Genomic DNA, 17,543 nt, shown 5'->3' with positions numbered 1-17,543 from the left:
CTTGTCAAGGGGGAGCAATGCCTTCAAAAGGAAATATTGGCTAGCTTAAGCAAGAATACGAAAAAAAGCAAAAAACAAGAATAAGTTCCAGCTGTTTTGTAATGAATATAGCACATTGAAAAATTATTTAAATACTATTTTAAAACTTTGTAAAACTGTCTTTGGAACATAAGAAAATGGATTATTGAAACAATGATATAAGCTGATAGAGAAATATAAAAAAAAAAAACAAAAAAAATATAGAAACAATCAAGCAAAAAGATAAGTAGATGAAGAAACAGTTAAAAAACACAAAACAAAGATAAATAAACAAGGGTTAATAAATAAAAATTAGCAATAAAATTTTGTGAAGAGACAAAAATGAACGATTATAATTGCAAAAAAAAAAACATAAATAAAACTGCACAAGCGATGAAAAAAGGAAAAAATTGAAATTAAACAATAAAATTGTAAAAAAAACAGAAATGAAATATCTAAAATCCTCAAAACCGGGAAGAAATTGAGATAAATTATGGTAGTTTTTAGATGAATTATTTTTAAATTCTATTCTTTTGCCAGCTTTTGCTTAAATTAATAAACCGTTTACTGGCAACATACTCAGCACATAGGTTTTCTAAGAAATTGTGAGAAAAAATTAACGACCTTTCTTACATCTGTTAATGAGTGTCAATTACCGTCCACTGTACTTACAGCAAACGGTTTCATGGTCGATTGAGATAATTTCCAACTGATCAAAAGAATTGTAGTCGACAGCGATATGCTAGATACGCACTGCACGTCAAGCCTCACTGGCGTACACTTAACACAATTGCATCAAAGGTATATAGCGTAGCAAAATGTTATTGAAGTTGACGGAGGAGAAAAAAAACCCTCCACTCTACCGGTCACTAAAAAGGCACTGTGATTGCAATTACAAAGCAAACATCATTCTTCTGAACGCAAATGTGGTGAGTTTTTGCGTCGCAGTTTTGCATCGTTTTGAGCTCACGTTCCACACCAACGATTTAGTAATTACGTGCGATCGTTGGGATATGGTTTTCTGCGCGTATTTGAATGATCTCAACCATCCAATAGCTCTATTCAGTTGTCGAATGCAACTCTGCTACTAGTCAGCGCTTACAGTCATGCAACATCAAGTATCTATCCATTGAACGATGACTGACCAGCAACTCTTCAGCTACTCCTTTGAAGGGTGGAGCGTAATTTAAGCGTTTTCCAACAACCCCTCGAATTCGTTTTCCACGCAATCAAAAAGTAAAAATACAACAGCTACTCGTACTTGCATCCTTCTGCACAGACAGACAGATGCAGATGGAGGCAGACAGTTTTCTTCAAATTGCTCAAGCAAAAGGATTTACAGAATTGCGCTAAACGGTTGCCGCGTGCTGCCTACCATCTTTCCGATGCTACTGTTTGAAGAATTGCACGACCCACGGCAACGAAACGAAGGGACCTATAATTGAAAACGTAGTTCCAAAAACCGCACGCACAACAAAGCAACAACGTTTGACGGGATGAAGAAGATGATGATGATGTTGATGGTTCACTGGAAAAGCCAGACACTGGGTAAACTAGTAGACAGCACAGCGATGTTGTGTAGCCGGTGTGCAGAAAGGAACAGTGGACAAAATCGATAACTACTTCCATCGAAAATTTACCTCTTCAGATGTGACTTCAGTTCTTCAGGTACTGTGTGTTAAGCACGTAACTAGCGAATCGTACCATTCCGAGAAGCATTTGCTCGTCCCGCGGCCGCATTTTTATCTTCCAGCTAATCGAAGCACATCGAAACTTGGGGTGAGCGTTGAGCACGTTATGTGTACACAGATCAGCCCACCACCGCCGCCGAACGGTTGTAACGGATGTCTGACTTCGAAATGTGAAGTAACTGCCTTTCATCGAACCGTAGCACCGAACGTATGCAGTACACACAAAAGGACAAGCAATTAAACTCACATGCTCGAAGCATATGCACGCCACCGGCCGGTTGTAATTCCGGTTCGTGTGCGTACCGTTGCAGTAGTGCCAGTACCCTTGTTGCCCAAACCGTAACCGTTTCCACTTTTTATCACCAGCACTGTTGTGTTCGGTTCGGATTCAGATAGCTCGAGAGTTTTTTGGTTGTGGTTTTGTGAAGCTTCAGTGCCAATCAATAAGGAAAGGAAGGAGGAGATGGCGGTTCGATTATCAGACCGAAACCGAAGAGAACGTCTTTACCGACGAAAAAGCCGACTGAAACTGATTGTCAATTACACCGTATCGTAACCGTCACGGGCATCGATTTATTTTCCCTTTCTGTATAGAAGCAATCGTACACGAGCCTATAAAGCCACGGTTGCTTTCGGTTACATGGATAAGAGTAAAAACGTTATCACAACTAGTTTGTTCTATCACGTAATGGTAGTGTTGTATGTGTTTTTTACGAGAGCCTTCTAAATTGTGTACAGTTTGCAAAGCACAGTATCACCCGGAAGGCACGCCTTGAATGGGTCGTAGTAGATGTAATCCTCCAGACACTTTCGAACGCCCGGTTCTCCCTGGAAGCAGTAAACGTAGCTTGTGCAGTCATTTGCGATCGGTAGGTATCCGGTAAAGCCCTCAATACAGCCGGCGTTTCCGTCTCCAGGGTCGCCTCCAACGGCTGGTGGAACGGCTTCAGTGGTTGCTGGCGGTGCTTGTGACGAGGTACCATCGTTTCCATTGATTTCAGCGCAAGTTTCGCTGTTTCCTTTGATGCATGACTTCAGGTAGACCGAGAAGTAGTATCCATTCTTGCAGCTTTCTTCTTTCGCCTTACTATTGGAACAGACGATGTATTTCGTGCAGGAGTCTGGATGGGGCAAGCTACCTTGAATAGCATTGACACATAGATAATCGTATGTTCCAGAGCCCTCCGAGGAATCCTCCTCAGATCCGGACTCTTCAGTAGTTGGGAAGGTTGGCTCTGGCTCCACAACAGTGCTTTGGGTAGTAGACTCCTCTTGAACATCATCAGGGCACGCTCCATTCTTCTGCTTGATACATAGATGCAGCTTCGAGGTGTATGCATAACCCTTTTTGCAGCTCTGTTCCTTGGCCTTGTTCTTGTAGCAGGAGATGTATTTGTTGCACGTCTCAGGGTGAGCCACGCTTCCTACGAGAGTCTTGGCACACAGATAATCGTACGTTCCAGAGCTCTCCGAGGAATCCTCCTCAGATCCGGACTCTTCAGTAGTTGGGAAGGTTGGCTCTGGCTCCACAACAGTGCTTTGGGTAGTAGACTCCTCTTGAACATCATCAGGGCACGCTCCATTCTTCTGCTTGATACATAGATGCAGCTTCGAGGTGTATGCATAACCCTTTTTGCAGCTCTGTTCCTTGGCCTTGTACTTGTAGCAGGAGATGTATTTGTTGCACGTCTCAGGGTGAGCCACGCTTCCTACGAGAGTCTTGGCACACAGATAATCGTACGTTCCAGAGCTCTCCGAGGAATCCTCCTCAGATCCGGACTCTTCAGTAGTTGGGAAGGTTGGCTCTGGCTCCACAACAGTGCTTTGGGTAGTAGACTCCTCTTGAACATCGTCAGGGCACGCTCCATTCTTCTGCTTGATACATAGATGCAGTTTCGAGGTGTATGCATAACCCTTCTTGCAGCTCTGTTCCTTGGCCTTGTAATTGTAGCAGGAGATGTATTTGTTGCACGTCTCAGGGTGAGCCACGCTTCCTACGAGAGTCTTGGCACACAGATAATCGTACGTTCCAGAGCTCTCCGAGGAATCCTCCTCAGATCCGGACTCTTCAGTAGTTGGGAAGGTTGGCTCTGGCTCCACAACAGTGCTTTGGGTAGTAGACTCCTCTTGAACATCATCAGGGCACGCTCCATTCTTCTGCTTGATACATAGATGCAGCTTCGAGGTGTATGCATAACCCTTTTTGCAGCTCTGTTCCTTGGCCTTGTTCTTGTAGCAGGAGATGTATTTGTTGCACGTCTCAGGGTGAGCCACGCTTCCTACGAGAGTCTTGGCACACAGATAATCGTACGTTCCAGAGCTCTCCGAAGAATCCTCCTCAGATCCGGACTCTTCAGTAGTTGGGAAGGTTGGCTCTGGCTCCACAACAGTGCTTTGGGTAGTAGACTCCTCTTGAACATCGTCAGGGCACGCTCCATTCTTCTGCTTGATACATAGATGCAGTTTCGAGGTGTATGCATAACCCTTCTTGCAGCTCTGCTCCTTGGCCTTGTACTTGTAGCAGGAGATGTATTTGTTGCACGTCTCAGGGTGAGCTACGCTTCCTACGAGAGTCTTGGCACACAGATAATCGTACGTTCCAGAGCTCTCCGAGGAATCCTCCTCAGATCCGGACTCTTCAGTAGTTGGGAAGGTTGGCTCTGGCTCCACAACAGTGCTTTGGGTTGTAGACTCCTCTTGAACATCGTCAGGGCACGCTCCATTCTTCTGCTTGATACATAGATGCAGTTTCGAGGTATATGCATAACCCTTCTTGCAGCTCTGTTCCTTGGCCTTGTACTTGTAGCAGGAGATGTATTTGTTGCACGTCTCAGGGTGAGCGACGCTTCCTACAAGAGTCTTGGCACACAGATAATCGTATGTTCCAGAACCCTCCGAGGAATCCTCCTCAGATCCGGACTCTTCAGTAGTTGGGAAGGTTGGCTCTGGCTCCACAACAGTGCTTTGGGTTGTAGACTCCTCTTGAACATCGTCAGGGCACGTTCCATTCTTCTGCTTGATACATAGATGCAGTTTCGAGGTGTATGCATAACCCTTTTTGCAGTTCTGCTCCTTGGCCTTGTACTTGTAGCAGGAGATGTATTTGTTGCACGTCTCTGGGTGAGCCACGCTTCCTACAAGAGTCTTGGCACACAGATAATCGTACGTTCCAGAGCTCTCCGAGGAATCCTCCTCAGATCCGGACTCTTCAGTAGTTGGGAAGGTTGGCTCTGGCTCCACAACAGTGCTTTGGGTTGTAGACTCCTCTTGAACATCGTCAGGGCACGCTCCATTCTTCTGCTTGATACATAGATGCAGTTTCGAGGTATATGCATAACCCTTCTTGCAGCTCTGTTCCTTGGCCTTGTACTTGTAGCAGGAGATGTATTTGTTGCACGTCTCAGGGTGAGCCACGCTTCCTACGAGAGTCTTGGCACACAGATAATCGTACGTTCCAGAGCTCTCCGAGGAATCCTCCTCAGATCCGGACTCTTCAGTAGTTGGGAAGGTTGGCTCTGGCTCCACAACAGTGCTTTGGGTAGTAGACGCCTCTTGAACATCGTCAGGGCACGCTCCATTCTTCTGCTTGATACATAGATGCAGTTTCGAGGTATATGCATAACCCTTCTTGCAGTTCTGCTCCTTGGCCTTGTACTTGTAGCAGGAGATGTATTTGTTGCACGTCTCAGGGTGAGCCACACTTCCTACAAGAGTCTTGGCACACAGATAATCGTACGTTCCAGAGCTCTCCGAGGAATCCTCCTCAGATCCGGACTCTTCAGTAGTTGGGAAGGTTGGCTCTGGCTCCACAACAGTGCTTTGGGTTGTAGACTCCTCTTGTACATCGTCAGGGCACGCTCCCTTCTTCTGCTTGATACATAGATGCAGCTTCGAGGTGTATGCATAACCCTTCTTGCAGCTCTGCTCCTTGGCCTTGTACTTGTAGCAGGAGATGTATTTGTTGCACGTCTCAGGGTGAGCCACACTTCCTACGAGAGTCTTGGCACACAGATAATCGTACGTTCCAGAGCTCTCCGAGGAATCCTCCTCAGATCCGGACTCTTCAGTAGTTGGGAAGGTTGGCTCTGGCTCCACAACAGTGCTTTGGGTAGTAGACTCCTCTTGAACATCGTCAGGGCACGCTCCATTCTTCTGCTTGATACATAGATGCAGTTTCGAGGTGTATGCATATCCCTTCTTGCAGCTCTGTTCCTTGGCCTTGTTCTTGTAGCAGGAGATGTATTTGTTGCACGTCTCAGGGTGAGCGACGCTTCCTACAAGAGTCTTGGCACACAGATAATCGTACGTTCCAGAGCTCTCCGAGGAATCCTCCTCAGATCCGGACTCTTCAGTAGTTGGGAAGGTTGGCTCTGGCTCCACAACAGTGCTTTGGGTTGTTGGTTCGTCAGGCTCTGCCGTACAGGTCACTTTGCTGCCGGGGCTACAGCTAATAAAATCAGCTATAAATATGAGACCGTCTTCACATCGTTCAATCGTTGCCTTTTCTTTATTACACACGAGGTACCGATCGCATGCCGTTGGATGAACTCGCACACCGTACAACACTTTGTAACAAAGGTAATCATACTGCTCAGCGTCCTCCTCTTGTTCTGGTTCTGGCTCTGGAATTGGTTCTGGCAGAGGTTCCGGTTCTGGAGCAGTTTCCACAGCACAGATAGCACGATCTGCTTGTACACACTTTCCTGTCACCGTATCGTAGTACTTTTTCTTGCAATCTTTAATCTCTAACACACCCTTCTTGCAAAGTAAATACTTTTGACAGTCACCCGCGATACCGTAGGTGAGTCCTTCCTCCTGCTTGGAACAACTACCATAAGTAGAAGTCTTTTCCGCCCTCGCTGATCCAAGAATGGCCAGCAGCGCCACAGCCTGTACCACTAGAAGTCTCATGTCTTGTTTGTTTGTCTATTGTACTGCTGTGTGATCGGAAGATGGACTGCTTTTATACTCAGCCCCTAATAATACATATCCTTATCAAGCAGTATATAGTTTATGATCGTCTGAGACAGACCAATTGCACAAGCGTCCAGCGATGCAGCTGACCATGACCATGTTAAATTACCGGGTGTTATCATTTCGCGGCTTGAAATAGTCGTTTTTTTTATTTTTAGTCAACAAAAATCGATAGCCACATTGTACAAGGCATGCTGGCGATGCGTCGGAAGTGGTCATTTTATGTCGATTGGCCTCATGAATTGTGGGTCTATAAATGAAGATGGACAACAAACAGGATGGTTATGATAGCGCACCCATAACCTACACGGAGCGCGTACATTCTAGGTAAAGTCGTAAACTAACTCAATCGTACATGTTCGTGGAAAGTCATTGCATGTGAGGATTTTTTTACCATGACAGGGCTTTGCCGTGGAATGAATTTCAGTAGCCTTTGCAGACAAATTGCCACTCCCGTTTCTGGTTGGTTCAGTAGCTAGGTTTGCAGATAAGTATAGATTGAGGAAATGAGTGTTCCAAAAACGATTTTTTGCGAATTATTGGTTGAATCACGCTGGATGTGATCACAACAGTGAGTTGGCATGATGATTGAACCATTGAATGAACCAATTGGAACGACTGACAGAATCGTATCACTTGCAAAGTTATGAATGAGCTTACCGTGACTGCTGTATTTTTACTGTTATGACACTCTAAAAATAAGCATTTGGTATTATCTGGTTATTACAATATGTTCGTTGGTGCTTGTCATATGCTATAAAAACACACAAATCAAACAAAACAAAAATACTTCAGATGGCATAGGTGGGTTCCCTTAGTGAGAGCATACAATGAAATGACATCTTTTCGAGGTAATCTTTATGAGCCTTGAAAGTGTTTGTATGATACTGGAACACCTTTTACTACTCTTTTGACTTTTTACCTGTTGACCTTTTACTATTATTACTGAACTTTGAATTGAGCACTTGAAGTTATTTTAAAATGATTTTTATACTATGAAATGCTTTATGATTGATTGACTGGATATATAATAATAAGAGTCGACCGGTTGGTCTAGTCTTTATTTTACTAAACTAAACTGCATGCGCGAGTGGTCTGATTAAGAATGCATCGATAACCTATTATTGAAACTAACTTAATGAAACTGTCGAATGCGTACTAAGGGTGAATTATGCATGACGACTGTGCTGTACGACTGGCAATGCGTGATGCCACGGGTCCAGCCGTTGGTGCCAAAATGTGTTGACCAGTACATAACTATATCGATTTTATATTTTTCATTCTCTACTTGCAGAAATTGCATGGTTTTGACTGGCTCTTGTTTGTTTTATTATTGCATTCATAATTGGAAAGTAAAAACTTTAAAATAAACGTGTCCAAGGTGGCAAATGTATTGTTAAGAAATACATATAAAATAAAACAGGTTTTTGGTAATATTCTCCTACTGATAACGCGAGATAACGCATGAATTACAATTTCTACTAAGAAAAGCAAACAGATATGCACATACATATTAACTAAATAAGATATGTACAAACATAAAAACTGGAATGGTTACAAGGATCTAAAATCACATGATTACATGGTTCTGTGCCTAGAGCAGCAGTGAAAATAATAATTGGGACAGTTATATGTGGCTTAGTTAACATTCATTTAATAAATCTTCAACAACTTCATAATATACTGTACTGATGTTAAACTTCTTCACAATCAGCACTGCACTTGGTGATATTGCAGGTCCCCTTTGCAGTGATAGAAACAAAGACATTCACTGATATTCTGTTTTTTTTTATTGAATCTGATCGTTATCTAATCATTGCAATTCGGTGAGCTAATTAAAACAACTAATTAAAAACGTTGAATTAATGGGATACGATAGTCCTATAAAAGACGCATCTTATCCGGTTCAATCGCAATTGAAATGGTTATAACTAACCACTAAAGCATAAGAGCAAGATTTGTGACATTTTAAAATACCGCAAGATGTAACTATTGCCTAGAAGAACCATTCGTTTCATAAGACCAACCTTGGTTCATAAGACTCTCGTCGTTTATTACTTTGATCTGTTCAGTTGACAGTCATTTTCTACCGTCCAAGATTTACTCAAAAAACGATAAATATTCTAGAAACCCGCTACTAAACACTCCGTCTTGCAAGATACACATCTCGTTCCATCATCCCGATTCAAGTGAGCCGTCTTAAACTTCGCCTATAATCGACCCCAACACTCTCGATCCCTTTATGGTTCAAACTAATTAGTTTCACCTGAGCCACTTTGCACGTGCATCGTTTGCAATGCACGCCTAATCCTTTTCGGGGCCGGGTGTTTGCCTCGGTTCAGAAACTTTACAGACATTTACCACCGGGTCAGGCACGGTATTCGTTGTCGAGTCTTTTTGCTGTTGCTGTTAAACATACAACAGGAAAAGGATAGCGAACGAGAGCGATAGCGGCCAACGCCAAAGAATGCCACGCGCTGCGGAGGGATTAAAAAAGTTACCGCCCGACACCTGACCCACGTGCGGTACCGGCGGGAGGTTTTAGTGGGCGCAGTCGACAGACAACTGCATCCGCAAGGGCGAGTAATGTGTACTTTAGTAATTAAAAGTTGTGTAACAGTCCTGTGGGCGAATCGTTCGGGAATGTGAGCAGTTTACTTTCCACGGGATTAGAATACCGGGGATGCCTCAGAAGGTTCCCCGGGGGGAAGAGGAAGCAGGAACTACCCCGTTTAAACAGCATCCCAGCTCGTTAACCGATCGAGGAAGGGACAGATTTTTGGTGCCGGCAAAGTTGCAGGCGGGAAAATAAAGTTTGCCAACTCAACTTCCGATCCGTGTGTTCGTGCGAAAATTCATCAGGATTTAAACGCACCAAAACCCAACGGTTACTGCTAGCACTGCTAAAAGCATTTCCCATTTTGCAGTACCCAATGCTCCTGTTTCTTTCCCTCCCCCAAACCGAACCGAATCATCTTTTATTCACGCAAATTTGCAAATGATCATAAATGAAAAATCCCCAATCCGCGAAACGTCCATGCGTGCGTTTAATGGTTTGGTGGAATGGGCGGCGCGAGTCCTACCCTGTTGCATATTTTAAATCATTATTTTTATACGAAATTAATGTTTTAACTGGCCCTGCCCGATCCGATGGCCTGCCCGTCCCCCCGGCCACTCCAGGGGTCAGCGTTGAAGTGTCCCTTGGTTGAGCGCTCTTAAAACTCTGTTTACATTCACGCAAAACAGTTTTATTTGTTGCAAGCTGCAGCAGGGGCACCAAGCAACCCCGCGAGTGTGCGAGTGTGCGAGTGTCACTGAGAGGATTATAATTTTTAATTTGTTTCCCCACTGCCATGGCTGTTTGATTCCCGTTTGAACCCGTTCGGTAGGATTGCTCGTGCTGTGTGTTGGTGCGTTTGGTGGGAAATTTATACCGTATCGGAGAGATTTAATGTCACGCGTACGAGTCCGAGGCGATGAGTGCGTGTTTCATTATGTTTTTCCTCCATCCGGGGGTTTGCTTTGCGATCGTACCCCCTGCCGTCGTTTCGGTTGCCATGAGTTGTGATTAAGCATGAGTAAATGGTTGATTTTGTAGCACAAGCGAGCGTACTGTGAAATGGAACCTGTATTTATGCATTACCCGGTGCGTACTGATTGCTTGTTTCGCAGTCAATGTGTTCCAGAGGTTTTGGAGTAAACAGCATATTATGATTTTCTTTTGAATTTTATCAAAAATAACCAATATAAAGCATTATTTATATTTGTTTGTTCTATATATTTTTTTCGTACAATGGATTATTTAAATAAATAAATAAAAACACAAAACGTATATTGTCTCAGCACCACGCAATGCATACTATTCGGGCTACTTTATCAGTATTAAACTACATTTGTCTATAAAAAGTAACTATATAAATAAAGAATTAATTAATTAATTTAAATATAATAACGAGAAATGCCATTCTGGAAATATGGGCTATACATTTTTGATTGTTTCGTATGACATATATGAAAGTTTTTTTTAAATAATAGTCCATACGTGAAACCTATATTATACCTGTTAACAATATCAATGATAAACCTAATGATCTGTCATTGGATGCTTGGAATACTTTTAAAACGCATCGAATAATGCTGAAATGAGCTTTCACGGATTAAAAATAAAGCTTACAATGACGAAGAACCCCTTTAAACGATATAAATACAATTAAAACTTTATTTAATCTAAATGAATGATATTAAATAATTTATTAAATAATTAAATAAATAGCTACAAACAAGTTACTTTTCAATCAGCAATATTTCAGTAGGGTTGACTTTATTTCGAAATGTTTTATACTATGATTCATCATATAGAATGTGTGCAAAGATTACAAATGACGTTTTGCAGCTTCTGTGTTGAGAAACAATTTGGTTATGAAAAAATTCAACTTTTACTCGGGAGGGAGTTTTATTTCTAAAATGCCTCAAATGGTGAAAATGACTTTCATACGGCTAATTACTACTTGAATGATATTATTCAGCAAATGAATCCGCAAAAAAAAAAAACAAAATGGCAATCATCTACTAATCTACTTCTAAAAACATTGGCTGTCCAATTAACAAACACCAGGATGTAAGTAGAAATTACTAAAATGTCTGAAATCAATTAATAGTCTCTAGTTCGCTTTACTTTGTATCTCCTGGTTAAAATGAATGATTATTTATTTTTAATTTTAAACGGACAGCATAAGGTGCCCTTGAAATGTGGCTGAAAAATTGAATGGTATTAATTTTTAGACTAAGATTAGATTTACATAGCAGTCGACGGCGTCGTTTACAACATTCTAAATTCTTTCTAAATTCATTTTGCTCAGACAAACATATTTATCTGAAACATAAAATCAAACAAACTCACTCGCTGCTCCTACGGCTTCGGTTCTGTTTCGCATTCCTATTTCGATTTCGACAGACATCTTTCTCTCTCTCTCACTTGTTAAGTGTAAAGGTTCGCTCGCACCGAATAAAGGTGTACGCATACCGGAAAAGAAACCCAAGGCGGCACCATCACCGCCACCATCAAGACAACAAGAAAAATCACTTTCTCCTTCCCCCCTCGACAAAGGGCCGCGGAACGCTTTTCTTTCCTCAGAGCAGAGGGTTTGTTATTTCCAAGAGCCGTCGTCGATTCGATTGCAGCGTCCAATGATGATGCTGATGAGGCTGGGCTGATGCTTGAGACCCTTGCCGGGTTGTTTTGGGTTGTTGTTGGTTTTCGGTTGAATTTTTGTGCAGCACTTCTCGTTCGCCGAAACTGCAGGAAGTTGCGTTGGGTAGAATTCAGAAGCACGGGAAGCTATAAATTCTTGCGCCGAAAGCGCAGGAAAGCCACCAGAAAGGGAAGAAGCGCGGCCCGCTAACAGGATTGCTTTACTACACGCACTCACGCGGTTGTTGATTGGTGCGTTTCCGGAGGGTTCGGTTCTTAGCTCTCTTTTTGGATTTACTTTCTTTTCTCAGGACTCTTAAGGCCGCTCTTTGCTCGTCCGATTGAGAGGTTGGCGTCGCCGTGCGGTGTGTTTACTTCGACCCCTTCGGGGCAATACATTCAATACGCGGAGGCCACTGTAACGCCGGGACGGGAAATTGAAAAATCTAATAAAAGATTGATGAACACGACGCCCGAATTTATGCACCCCTGGTCTTTTTTTTGTTGTTGCTTGTGATCAGGGGGCAAATTCTTGCGCACACTTCAAGTCAGTTTCTAATATTTCCCTTGTCAAAATTGCACGATTTACTTCAGGTTCCCCAAAAACGAAAGAAAAGGAAGGTTTGAAAATGAAGCGGAACAATGCGTGCGAGGAAATGAAATTGTTCCCGGGAGAAGCAGAAGTGTCGGTGCAGCTCCGTTTGAAATTTTGGCACTTTCGCAGCAATCGTCATCACCACAACTGCCTCCGGATTGCATTCCTTCAAATTCAAAGGGAAGAAAAACGAACGCTTCAGGGCATCGAGTGCGTCGCGTTCAATGGCAGAAAGCGCGTAATGTCTTATCCCTTGCGGCAGCAAACAGTCGGAACTACTTCAGGAACACTTTCAACATCGGCATCGATTGTTGGGACATATCAACACGTTTTCGGGAACGTGTAAGACTAGCCCTCTGCTAAAAGCCCCCAACTGCATGGATTAATATCAATAAGGGAGAAAACTCACACTTGGCATTACATTCTTTTTGAGGTAATATATGCTCGAATATAAATTGCACTCAATCTTCACTCACATGGGGTTGAGCCAAAAGGGCAAAACAAAACCGAATTCACAATCGCATACGTGATCGGAAATCTGATGACGTAGCTCTATTTGTCATGACTCAATAAACGCCTGAATGAGGGGCAATGTGCAACGGTTTTCTGCTTTTGCTTCATAGAGGTTTTCCCTTTAAATGGCAAGGATTTCTCTCTCGCTCGCTTCCTTCCTACACAAACACACAATCACTTTCCCGTCAAGATTGATGCGTTTCGAAGGGTTTTTTTTAGAGGTTCTTATGTGTCGGGTATGAATATTAGATGCAGCACGAGCGATGAATCCGGTTCCGGAACAGCCGCATTGACACCGACCAAGCGGATATTTGGGGAAAACGTTTCTATTAGCCCGAACCACCCGGGTTCAATTTTTCACTGACCAATCCCATCACAGGGGCAGGGTAATGGCGGCGAGTGAAATCATCATCAAATTTACAGCTGTTAGACACGGCATTCGAAGAGGGAAGAAGAATGAAAACCCGATCCGGTTCGACCTTCCGGGCTGTGCAGTGCGAGCGAGGTGTGTATGACCAGTTCAGTCTCATCGTGGATGGACCCTGTGCGAATGGTTTGGTGGGGTGAATTTATCTTTCCCTTGTTGCGAGGGCATCCCGGCCCCGGTTCCGAAAGGATCGGCTTTCGTCGCATCACGCTACGGTCGCCCGTGATCCCCGGCACGGTGCATGCAACTTTGACATTATTAATGACTATTTGTAATGAATTTTATTCATCCCTTCGTGTTTTGCTTTCTTTGCTGCTCGCCGTTTCTTTTGCCGTTCCTCTGTTTTAGTTGGGGGGAACGGGTTATCCCTTGCGTCCTGCCTTCTGGTATGACTTTGGTATGATTCCGCTACTGTGTCGTGCAGTCAACACACTGGGGCCTGCCAGTGGGTACGGATATAGCCAACGGGATGAGCTTCTTATCTAGATGATTCCGCAGCACTTCCCATTCCGCAGACCCTATTCGGAGCTGCACCGCGGTCAGGTAAGGACGAACTCGAGTACTAATGAGTTTTGTGTTTCACTGAGCAATTCTGCCAACCTACCGGGGAGGTAGCGCTGTAAACGGCGACGGAACTACACTGTTCCTCATTAACCGAAATGAGTCCCGCTTTTTCGATCGCTTCGGTGTGAAATTGTGAAAAGTCATTCGCTTTCCATTAGGTTAGGATAAATTAGGTGCACCAATGGGTAGAGCGCAAGGGCTGTTTTGTGTTGGTCGAATTTACGCCGTAGCTGGCGGTGAGCTGTCAAAAGGTGAAGCTAAGAAGGTTGTATGAAGGTTGCCATTTTTTGAAATGTTGTTTTAGGCTTCGACTTTTAATGTTGAAATGTTGGCCCCGGGGTACGAGGGAAGGTGCGCAATGTCAGAAGGATCATTTGTTAGGCGTTAATAATTCACTAATGAAAAGCTGTGCCTTGAATAACTATTAGTAAATGAGATGAAAAACAAACTCGTTGGTTATTGCAAACGTTGATCTAAAGAAGAAAATGAGATCACATACTTCACTTTTATTTGTTAAAACAGTTTCTATATCTGCTGATACTCTTTACAATATTTTAAATGAATTTCATTACTAAGCATATTACATAAGCCATACACTCTGTCCTTGAACATTTTCTTCAACAGTTCCGACATATAGCAATGCAATTGATGATATTGCTTTAACACTTTGACCGCCGGCCTGATGTCACAGTTTTTGAGTGAGCACGTAGCGCATGGCAAGAGAGCGAAGAGAGCGACAGTTTCTCGTACGAGTGTTATCACAAACACAAATTTAATAACTATCAAAATGCTTTGTGAAAAAGTAATGCCAAGACCGATAAATTGATAACTGAATCCTCATGAAAACTTGCATGATCGAAAACAGAATAAAAATGAACATTAAGTTTCACATGAATTGCGTTGACGATAGTCAAATGCTCTCTCTAGCCGTAAAGTCGCATCCAAAACGATATAAAAAACTTACTTCAACCAAGCATTAGTTCATTTTCTCTATACAAAATTTCGAATGCGACTTCCTGCAATCCGATTGTCTTATTGCCACGTTGAAACATATAAACATTGATACGCATATTGACCTCAAGTTCGAACATACTGATTGTCCCGTCATTCCATAATTACTTTAGTTAAAGTGGAAAGAGTATGATAATATAAAATGTCACACAAGAAGATATTCAGTATTTTGGACTTTGCTGACAGCTGCTGTAAGGCATCAATTTTGGACTCTAACGAATCAATTTTTGTGTGTAGGTCAACAATTTTTTTACTCTTGTAGGAGTGAAAATAATTTTACAAGGTATTCAGGAATATTTATGAAAATTTTAATATAACATCACATAAACTCAAAAAAAAAATTGCACAATTTGATTATTTTTTTGGAAAACAACTGATGGAATTTAATTAGTTAACTAAACAAATACATGCCATCTTTTTTTATTCTATTAAAAAAGCCTAAATAGACATTAAATTTCATATATTTGAAATGATATCGATGAAACTTTTAACTGCTTTACTTAATTTCAATGATTTTAGAAAACACCGTTTCATGCATTGCGTTAAATTTTGTTAAAAAAGCAGCGATGTAAAACTCCTTTGACAAAAAAAGGTGAATAAGAGCCACAATTTAGCGGCCAAAACTATAAAATTAGGCGCTGTAATGGTCATTTACAGAACAACGGTAACGCACCATTTAAAACGTTTTGAGTGAAGTGTTCATTCCCTTTAATTAGTTACCCTATGGCAAGCGTCACTGTTTCCTCCACTTCGATACCCAACCGACCAGCCACCTAAATGATGACGTTTCGTAAACACCGTTTCAAATTGAGCTGCATTAATGCAACGTCTCTATTTCCCCCTCCAGCTGGATCGCGATCTATCACCGACCGATGAAGACGCTGCGTGACGCATACAAATTTCATAATTTTACTGCAACAGTATCGAAAATGTTTCCCTTGCACCAACTAGAAGAGTGAGTTAGCAATGAGGCGGGGAGTAATTTATCATTCTTTAGAAAATCTCAAAGGAGCGCGTCGGAATTCCGTCTGCCTTGAAGCTGCGCACTCCATCGTCTGCACCGTGGTGCTGATAGTTCCGTTCGGTGCATCGATAAAGCAGAGGCCTCCCGCAACACGGGCAGCATAACGGCACACTACGCGGCAGTCCTTTGCATGCACAACCAGTCCCCTTTTTGCCCCGTTTGTAAGTGGTTTCGTATCGATCGGTGGACAGCCACATGTAAACTTATGCTGCTACGAAACTGCGCTGCGAAACACGGCCCGGTGAGTGTGTAAATGTGTACGGGGAAATAGTTTTCGCCCGCCCGAGCATATTCTAACAAGCACCAAGTGCATTCCGCACGGGCCCTACATAGCAAGAAGCATACTTTTCCGGCAAGAAGTTGCAGCCGTCAAAGTCGAACGGTAGGCACTCCACCCGCGAATACCATTTTACGTCCGATAAATGTCGTTTTAACGATGCAACGCCAATGCCAGCCCGATGGGACGATGTGTACTCATTTGCTCTTTCTCTCCCTTTCTCTTTTTCTCTTAATCATTCGAAGTATTTTTAAATCAATCCATCATTACAACAGTCACAGACAAGGGGCAAGAGGTCTTGAGGAACGAGCAGCTAATAAAAATCTGAACACAATCGCTTTTGTGTACGGATTAGCTCGGCGGGTGAAGATTAGCTTCGGTGCCGCGTGCTTTATGAGGAACCTTTTTGCTTTTGCATTTGACGGGCATTTTTCTCGCTGCTTGTTGCTTTATTTTTGCACTCCATCCATCATCTTTTATAGGTGCTACCCGTGGTGTAGTGGGTGTAGCTGTTCGGTGCTTGTATGCCATGTTGCTGCTACTGCTGCTTTCACATTTCATCGCGGTACCCTGATTTACAACTTAATTTTTAATGGCTGTGCTGTATGGAGCGTTTGTGTGCTTTGGTTTTTCTTCTTATTCTTCTTCTGTTGGTTGTTGGTGGATAGGAACTGCATTACGAAAGGGCAATGCGGATAAGTTGTGTGTCAACGTGTGGCCTATTGAAAGGTTCTCCGGCGGGAAACTATGACCTACGGTCGTGAAGTACAGTGCGTCTCCATTTGCATTAGGATTTTTTTTTCTGTTTGTTCAGATCTCTATTTGCATACCTTGTAGGCGTTGTTGTATTGTGCAGAATGTTGCATGACCTTGCTAGAATATAACTTTTACAAAAGTCGATGCCTTAGCTTACACGTTTATTAGAAAATTGAATTGAAATAATTTATAACATTTACGTATAACATCAGTCTTTTGATATTGTAAATTAAAAATAAAAAAAAGGAAATTAAATTTTCGTTTGAGGTCCATAAAAAGTCTAAATTTAAAATTAAAATATACAGTCCATAAAGCACGTAATATATGTTTAATAAATTCTTCAAGCTCCTTTATACACATTTTGCCTGCGGTTTATTGTACTAATAATGGGTTATCAAAATGTAGTTCTGTTTTAATTAGATTTAATTAGATTTAATTAGAGATGGGAATATAAAACATTAATTAAAACAAGGTGGCATATTGCGGCAGCAACGGATAGGTT

At 42.4% G+C, this 17,543-nt stretch overlaps 1 protein-coding gene across 1 annotated transcript; it reads right to left on the bottom strand.

Moving 5' to 3' along the window:
• Positions 1-2,238: 2,238 nt before the first annotated feature.
• On the bottom strand, positions 2,239-6,659 carry LOC120958795 (uncharacterized). The gene has a single exon (XM_040381799.2). It carries the CDS (start codon positions 6,618-6,620, stop codon positions 2,433-2,435), a length of 4,188 nt encoding a protein of 1,395 aa, XP_040237733.2. The 5' UTR covers positions 6,621-6,659; the 3' UTR covers positions 2,239-2,432.
• Between the last annotated feature and the right edge of the window lie 10,884 nt (positions 6,660-17,543).

The sequence above is a fragment of the Anopheles coluzzii genome, chromosome 3, assembly GCF_943734685.1.
Source record: "Anopheles coluzzii chromosome 3, AcolN3, whole genome shotgun sequence".
Lineage (NCBI taxonomy): Eukaryota > Metazoa > Arthropoda > Insecta > Diptera > Culicidae > Anopheles > Anopheles coluzzii.
This window is presented reverse-complemented; position numbering and strand designations above follow the sequence as displayed.

Excerpts from the sequence above, each read along its gene's own strand:
- LOC120958795 (XM_040381799.2), bottom strand. The coding sequence starts at position 6,620 with ATGAGACTTCTAGTGGTACAGGCTGTGGCGCTGCTGGCCATTCTTGGA.